This window comes from Heteronotia binoei, chromosome 8 (genome assembly GCF_032191835.1).
Source record: "Heteronotia binoei isolate CCM8104 ecotype False Entrance Well chromosome 8, APGP_CSIRO_Hbin_v1, whole genome shotgun sequence".
In the NCBI taxonomy this organism is placed as follows: Eukaryota; Metazoa; Chordata; class Lepidosauria; order Squamata; family Gekkonidae; genus Heteronotia; species Heteronotia binoei.
Genome location: NC_083230.1, coordinates 5,081,965 through 5,090,838, shown reverse-complemented (window position 1 = coordinate 5,090,838; position 8,874 = coordinate 5,081,965). Strand labels below are relative to the sequence as shown.

The 8,874-nt window shown below is 43.9% G+C and overlaps 1 protein-coding gene across 1 annotated transcript in view; it reads left to right on the top strand.

Moving 5' to 3' along the window:
- The first annotated feature begins 354 nt into the window (after nucleotides 1-354).
- Nucleotides 355-8,874, top strand: part of PTPN12 (protein tyrosine phosphatase non-receptor type 12) — a 142,096-nt gene continuing 133,576 nt past the window's right edge. The window contains exon 1 of the mRNA XM_060244687.1: nucleotides 355-791. Coding sequence (XP_060100670.1) covers nucleotides 693-791 — 99 coding nt within the window. The 5' untranslated portion in view covers nucleotides 355-692. The remainder of the gene's footprint in view (nucleotides 792-8,874) is intronic.

The window sequence follows — 8,874 nt, the reverse complement described above, 5'->3', positions numbered from 1 at the left end:
CTTACAAATAACTAAAGAAGAGACTGGGACTGCCTGTTTCTACACCGCAAGCGAAGGGAAATATTACAGCAAGCCGTTCCGCTTCCAACATGCCCGCTTGGAAATAAGGCCCGCGGAAGCCGATAAGACTTGCCTTTCGGTAAACACGATTTAAATCCTCGAATCCTCCCCCATTTCTCAAAAATGTGGCTACCGTGAGAAGCGGCCGTGCCCAGCCCGCAAAGCGGCTCCTGCCCCCGAGATCCGGGTCGCCGCCAGCCTCTCTCCTTTGCTGCACTGCAGCCGCGCCCCGGGGATTAATTTATGCCCCTCCCACCACCGAATGGGACCCGAAGTCCTACATTTCAGCCTCAGGGGAGCGTCAATGCACCGGGGGATATAAGTGGCGGGGAAGGGGGGAAAGGAGGTTTTTCCGGAGCTAGGGGTGAGACCATAGGGAAACAGACTGACAAGCCGATAAGCCAATCCTGACGACTTCCACGATACGCGGCTCCAATGCCGGGGCTCCGCACATGGGCGTGTTAGAGAGAGGGAGCGAGCGGATGTCTTTGCGCCTGCGCAGGGGGAAGGGGCGGGGCCTCGCCGCCCTTGTGGTGTTCGGCGGCTTCTGAGGGAGGGGCGGGGCGGGGCGGGGCGGGGTGCCGGGAGAGGGCCGGTGGGCCGGGCGGTTCCTCGCGCTCCTCGGCGGGAGGATGGAGCAGGAGGAGATCCTGAGGAGGTTCGTGCAGCGCGTGCGGGCGATGAGGAGCGCCGACCAGAGCGGGGAGGACGACTTCGCCGCCGACTTCATGGTGAGGGGGGGGGGGGGGGGCGGAAGGGCCGCGGCCTCCTCTCCTCTCCTCTCCCCTCCCCTCCGCGCGGCGGGCCTGCCGCTGCCATTGCGGGGCCCTCCCTGACCCAGAGACCACCAAGTCAGCCTCCGTCCCCGGGAAGCAGCGGCTGTGCTTGTCGCCCGCGAGGGACCTGCCCGCTTCGCCTTCCTGCCCGAAGAAGGCCCCTGGAGCGCAGCCTCCGCTCCCCCGGGAGGCGGCTCTTCCCCCATCCCGAAGCCCCAGCTGCGGCCTCTCAGCTCTGCACCTTGCAAAGGGCAGGTGTAAATTGTCCAGGTGTGCATAGAAGCGGGCAGTTTTCCCAATGACTCGTGGTCGTTCTCGCTTTGCGAAGGGCAGCCTTTCCCGCTCCTCGTTCTTGGCCATTATCAGACAGGCCAGGAATAGTTCTGATGCTCCTGCTAGGGAAACAACAGGGCTCTTTTGCAGCAGACAGGGGACTTGGGATTAACCGGCAGGAAATCTGGCCATGCTTTTTGTGCATGGTCTTCGTGGCTTGCTTTGCCTCCCCCTCCCCAAATCAAGTCACAGCTGACTTATGGTGACCCCGTCAGGTTTTCAAGGCAAGAGATGTTCTGTGTTGGTTGCCGTGGGCTGCCTTTGTGTTGTGACCCTACACTTCCTGGATGGTCTCACAGCCAAAGATGAACTGGGGCTGGCCCTGTCTAGCTTCCGAGAACTGAAGAGGTCAGGTTTAGCCTTATCCGGGTCAGGACTTTAAACGTCTTGTGAGTTGTCACTGAGTTGGAATCACAAACTCTAAGGCAAGTGTCGCATTGAGGGTGGCCGGAAATATAGAGAGGTGTCTACAGGATATTGCATAAAATCAAGGGGGTGTTGAAAGTTGTTTCAGGTCTGTGGCATGGAAGAGGAAGTATACTTCAGGAAACAGTTTCCTCATCCTGGGTGGGGTGGCATGGGAAACAGGAATGGCTCTCTGGCTATAGTTTCTGAGGTAGATACAGGAGCATTTGAACTGGGAAAAGTATTGGTGAAAGTTTACATGTTTAACCTAACTCCCAAGTAGTCATCTTGATAACACATTCACCATGGCTGATGCTTCAAGCTAAGAGTTCTGGAGATCAGATTCAGCTGATGGTCTTAATTATCTCTGTGTTTAGGGCTTTTTTTGTAGCAGGGACTCCTTTGCATACTAGGCCACAAACTCCTGATGTAGCCAATCCTCCTGGAGCTTACAGTAGGCCCTGTTCTAAGAGCCCTGTAAGCTTGAGGATTGGCTACATCAGGGGTGTGTGGCCTAATATGCAAAGGAGTTCCTGTTAAAAAAAAAAGCCCTGTGCTGCTGATACTCAGATACTGCTATACATAGAGAAAGCAGGAAGAACACTGAGTTGGAAACCGTCAATAACAAACGTATATGATTTCTTATTCTGTAGGATAAAATAAAAACTGTGCTTTTAATTTCTAGTCTTATGTTGTCTTGCCTTATTTCAATAATTAATGTTATTTTCACAAAAGTAAGTATTACGAGCCAGTGGTTATGGCTACAGAAACAGTGTTAACTAGCACTGTGAAAGTAATACAATAAATGTATTCACAGATGCTTATAGTAGTGCTCATACATTTATAGTTAAGGTACACTCAAGCACACATAAATATCAACAATGTATAAAGAAGAATGATGGAGATTAAATATAGTGCCGAAGCATTCACCACAAGTTCCAAATTACTCTGAAGAAGTCACCTTAGCACACAGCTGTTTTGTTAACCTATGCAGGTCTGAAATCTGAAGTTCATAAAATAGTGCCACAACTGGTGTTATTTTGGGGAAAATAGACATTTTGTGAACTTTAGATTCCAGACCTGCAGTGGTTTAACAAAACAGCTCTGTATGTTGATACAGTGCTGTACGCATTTATTTACTGGATAAATATACTGCAGAAAAAAGATGTGGAAATTCTTGTTTAATCTTCCAAAGCATATAGATTGAGAATTACGGTACAACTAATTTATAAACCTCAGCACTTGCTATTCTATTCTATATGCAACAGAATATGCTAATTGAAATACGGGGGGATCTGTTTAGGTTTACATTACCAGTCAATAGAAGTTAAACATCTGAAAAGTTTGTAAAGTCTTGATTTTAGTTTTGTTACACTTTCTTTTATTCACCAGATAAATATACTGCTTTTCCATTAGTAAGCTCAGGGTGAGTTGTTTTCCGGAATCATAGGAATAGAAAATCAAACATAAAAAGTGTGCATGTGTGTGAGATAACTCTTTTTAACTATGCAATATGTATCCCACTACTGTAGTTAAAGTGCTTGAAAGATTTAGTACTGCGTATCTTATGTAGGGCTGGAGATCTGTGCCTGCAAAAGACTAATAACCTTTAAGTGACAGGTCATTTTATGTAAAAACAGATTTCTAACATGCCTGTCTCAAAACAGCAGACCTTTTGTGTTTTGAAGTATGATTATGGTAAAAGGGAGGGGACTGTTGATTTATCATGAAGTATAGAGGTAATGTGCTTTTTTTTGAAGCTGTTGCAGGTTTTTTGTGAATTTTTGGCTACAAGTACTCATTTTCTTTGATCTGTTTGTTGCCTTTGACACCATTTATCAAACATTTCTTCATTGAATAACTTGCTGCTTATAAGACACTGTTCTCTTCTATCAGACTTCCTGTTTCTTGATCCCTCTTTCTGTGTCCTGTTTCATCATCTCCCAGCTCTCCATAAGCGCTCCACAGGGATTGCTCTCGGTTTCCTGTTTCTCTCTTCTGTAATCTAATGGACACTCTCAAATCCTTACAGCCTTTACACTGTTACATTCAAAAGCTGCTTTTTACACTAACATTTTGCATCCTTGTATATACATTTCCCCACCTCCAACCTGTCCTCCTGGTTGTCAAAGTAATTGGAAGTTGAACATCATGGAGAAGGTAGAATTCTTAGAACAACGTTAAAGTAGAGTTCTTAATAACACTTCTTTCCAGATCTATTCCCCTATTTCTGCTTGGAGAACCTTTCATCTTTCCTGTGCTAAGGCTTGTGTGCTAAGACTATCTTTTATTTTGTGTGTTTTCCTCCCTCACTTTCATACAAGTGCAACATTTTGCTCCTGTTTCCTTTTCACCATCTCCAGAATCAACCATTTCCTCTTTGCACCCCTTGCTGAGACTAGTTCATTTTCTTGTTTAGATCATTCTACCCTTCTGCTTGCTGTAGCTCCCCACTGTGGTCACTTTGCTAAATTTCTTCATCTGCAGTCAGCATTGTTCCTCTACAAGTCTCTTTTAACTTTGTTACCTGCAGTACCACCATAAGCTGAATTTTTGCTGCCCTGATTTTTCCACTATTATCACCTGTTTTACAGAGGATGGCAGTCTAGAAATCGAAATAAATAGAGCCTTATGTGACAATGTTTGTACACAGTGCTGTTTCCTCTGCCTCCCTGGGTGACTTCCATATCCTTTTTCTAAATCTTCACTGAAAATATACTGCTATAATTAATCTTTATGTTGAACCTTAGCCTGGATTTTCTGTCCTTGCTTTTGATAGAAATATCTTGTCCAGTTAATGTAAATTGTGAGTATGTGATCACAGAAAATGGCTGTTTTAGTGAGTCTGTATTTTATCTAGTGCATTGTTGGCGTTATATAAATGCTGAGTTGTAGTAATTTTTAAACAACTGTCATATACTGCTACAACTAAGTCTGAGGCATTTTGGAGAGAAGAGAATTGCTATTACCCATTTTACTTGTTCTCGTCAGGATGGAGTCTAATAATAGGGTTCTGTTCTGGATTTGAGGAGGGGGTTATTGAAATACTTTCCTCAAACCTTTTGATAGATAAAGAGGTATTTTTTGGTTGATCAAAGTAAGAGTACTCCCTTGAGTTTTAAAAGTAGCTTACAGGGATGTGTTTCTGCACTATAAAAAGTCAAATATTCTCCTAGGCATGTGAGCTATTTACTGGTACTGGTTTGATTCTCTGATGTACTACAGTGCCTGGAACTCTGCATATGGTATAATGTTCTGTTGTGCTTTGAGTGTGTTCCTTTAGTAGAACTTGTACCCTATCTGATTTGTGAGCTATCTGCTTCATGTAGATTTAATGCTTGACTCATATACCGTTTTCGCACACAGCTTACCTCGCAGTCACAATCCTGTTCCCTCTGCAGCATCTGGTCGGATTTCCCACCATCTGCGCCGGAGTTACAGGAAGTGCCACAGCTTCTGCGTAGCAAACGTAAACTGGGTTTTAGCGGTTTACGTTTGCTACGCAAAAGCCGCAGCACTTCCTGTAACTCCGGCGCAGATGGTGGGAAATCCGACCGGATGCTGCGAAGGGAACAGGATTGTGACTGCAAGGTAAGCTGTGTGCGAAAACGGTAATTATCTTCTATGCGCCAGTAACAAATCTTCAGTGACATGCAGCAAACCATGAAATGTCACTGTACAGTAATTATTAGTAGAACAACTAGAATCAAGTCCAGTAGCACCATAGAGATCAACAAGATTTTGGGGGTATAAGCTTTTGAGAGTCAAAACTCCTTTCATTGCTTAAGCTTTGACTCTTCAGAGCTTATACCCCCAAAAGCTTGTTGGTCTCTGAGGTGCTACTGGACCATACCTTATCTACCTAATCTAATCTATTGCAGATCAACACAGCTGCTCTCTGAGAGTAATTAATGTAACTAAAGTTAAAGTACCAGTAAAGTTAACAGTTCTAACCTGTTGGATTCACAGATGATTGCTGTTAATGCATACATTGGATGGAGTAAGAAATCATACATAACCAGGCAATTGCCACTCTTTTGTTGTGGCAAAATAGATAAATGATCCTCATTGTAGTTCCTTGTCAAGATGTGCATTTTGTTCTTTCTGCATACAGTGGCAATCACTTGATACCATGCTGGCACAATGGTAACGATTTCTGAAGAATCTCTGGGGGTTTTTTTTGTACAACATATGCCATTTGAAAATATATTCTCAAACTTTTTTGTAGGCATTGTTTAAAGCATGCATGCATAGATAAATACACTAGGGTTTCTGGGCATTGAGTTGTAGTTGACTGCTTGTTTTTTCAAACTCGAAGGGATTTTAACTGTGAAATGGTACTGACAATTTCCCAGTGAATGCCAGTGGATAATTCAGATTTATAGTACAGTGTATATTAAAATGCTGCATATAAAGTTTGTAAATATTTTTATTAAGTGATTTCTACCAGGAGGCATTCCCCCCCAGCCATAAATCCAAAGAACAAGTAGTTCATGCCCTGAGGTAAGCACTGGGAGATCAAGCAGGGTGATGAGTGCAACTGAGGCATGGTTGTTCTATACAAGGACTATTCTCAAACTGTGAAATTTGAATAAAAACAGGATTTGGAAATGACTTGTTATTAGAACATCAGTCACTGTCTTAAAGCACTGTTTAATATAAATGTAAGAGTGCAATTAGTAAAATTTAGCCACTATAATAATTCTGTTTAATTTTAACTAGGTATAATTATGACTTCTTGTCCTTAAGAGAGAGATTTCCAGGAAGCTCTCAGATCAGATATTCTTGTATAAAAGAAATAGTGCTACTGAGGGTCTTATACCTAGTAATGTAGCCATTTTATTTAGGCAATAAAGTTCTTTGACTGCACTTTCAGATAGCCAGACTTTAAAAATGGAAAAATTATAGTCAACTGAATATCAGTATTTTAGTGTTTTAATGATGTTTTATTGTTATGATGGGAATCTGTCATCGAATTGTGACAGTTGTTAGCCGCCCTGAGCCTGTTTGGGGAGGGCAGGATACAAGTGCAATAAATAAATAAGTATAGTACAACTGGCAAATTTGTGTGGTTGATTTGATTACTCTTGGTAACTGTTATAGGCACTGACTTGGATTAGCAGATTTGAGTCAGGGACATTCTGTGGAGGCCTAACTCCTACTAGGGATGTGCAAAATATTTGGATTCGGAAGTACAGTATATGAGGCTGAAAAATTCAGATTACTGTATATTTCTGAATACCAGTATTTGGAAATAGCCAAATATACGGGAGATATTCAGTTATTCTTGGATATACGTCCCAATTATACCCTATTGGCCATTGAAATCAATGGCAACATAGGGTATATTAGAAGCTGCCTGGAGGGGAGGGGGTTTGAGGGTGAGCCCCCAAATTTTCAGGGAACCTGCAGGGGACTCTCCCCTACAGAACCCCCAATGCAAAAAAAAAAATATTGGCCCAGGGGGTCCCATTTCAGGGGCACCCAAAGAGTGTGTCCTCATCCCACCATTATATCCTATGGGCCATTGAACTCAATGGCAAGATAGAGTATACTCAAATGCTGCTGGGGGACAGGGGGTTTGAGAGAGAGCCCCAAAAACTGCAGGGTAGCTTCAGGGGACCAAGGGTCCCTATCTTTGGGCCAAGGGTCCCTATCTTTGGGCCAAGGGTCCCTATCTTTGGGCACCCCAAAAGGCCCATTGCTCCCAATGCTGGGAAAACCCAATTAGATGCTGGGGAAAACTCAGATGCCAGCTTCCCTGCCTTAGGACACACAGTCCGATGATACCAACTCTCCAGCCCTGCCACAAACAGCACAAGTCTCAGACAACAAAAGCAGTGGACCACACCTAGTTCCACATCTGTCTATGACACTAAGTGATGTGCAAAGCAAGACGCATTTAGACTTGAGCGATGGACGGTCTAGCTCTTTGGTGTTACCCAGGGTGCAACCCAAGAAGGCGAGCCAGAGTTGCACCCCAAATGAGGAAGATCTTTTGGAGGGTCTCAGATTGTGAGAGAGAGGGAAGGAAACCATTCCTTCCCTCTCAGCTCAGCAGCAACACACCAGCTATCACTGTCCCAGCAGAACCCCCTAACCCCAAATAAGCCATCCATCGAAATCTGGATTAGTAAAGGGACTCTGAGTTTTAAAAAGTATTTTACTTAAATCCTAAGTAAAATAAAAACAAGAATCCCAAGATTTACCTTTGGATGTCTTCCAGTCCAGGCAGGCCAGGCAAGAAGGCTGAGACAGAGAGCAGCAGCAGCTGAAGCCAAGCACAGTCTCTCTCTCTCAGTCCAGTCACAGTCCAACAGCAGCAATGGAGTCCAGCCAGGCAGACTCCTTAAAAAGGTTCTCTGGCCATACACAGCAGTTTCAAAAATACCACTGCTCTGTGATTGCCAGAGAACAGTATTTACTTGGATACCCAAATAAACAAAATAACAACAATGTTGCTTCTGGCTGGGATTAGCTCATTATCAGCAACACAACAGCCCTGCAAAGATGCATGCATTTGCAATGCATTTTGCAAATGCATGCCTTTGATTGGCTGCTGGGACTCCTCTCCCCCTCCCTCCCTGATCCCAGGGAGGCTATGGGAGGGGCAGGAAAAGGCTTCAAAGAATGGGAAAGGAGGCAAGCAGCTTCCCTGAGGCTGTAAAACCTCCTTTCCATCCTTTTCCATTGACTTCCGAATATTTGAGGGAGCCGTATTCGGCTACCGTATAATGGGGCTAGATCTGATTTGGAAGTATTCGGCGCCAAATACTTCTGAATCGGGGTATTCAGTGTTTTATTCTGTTCGGCCAAACTGAATGCACATCCCTAACTCCTACTACTTTTGCTATCTATTGATGCCATGATAAAGATAAATAGCTATATGATTAAAGATAAATGGCCATATGCAAAGGAGTGGTGTATGAAACTGTTTAAGTCCATTTCTGTTGAAGTTCCTTACTTGACTAGTATTCAATACAACTGTTAGTTTCAGTAGAACCTACCTTTGAATGAGACATCAATACCTATGCAGCTATTTTGGTGAGTGTAAACTGTGCTGCTATACAATCAGTACATGTCTAAATTTTTCCAGAATCCATCTTGTGATGCAACTGTAAGGTTGCTGAGTAATAATCAGGTAGGCTTTTCTCTAACATTGACTTGCTTCCCTGCCGCATATGTTTCAGCCCCATATATGCTCTTTTCTCTTCTTGGAGGTCTTCAAACTGTGCTTGGAGAGCATGCATAAACTGGGCTACACTCCTTAGCTCTGGAGCCCCAGTTTCGTACAGAGTGA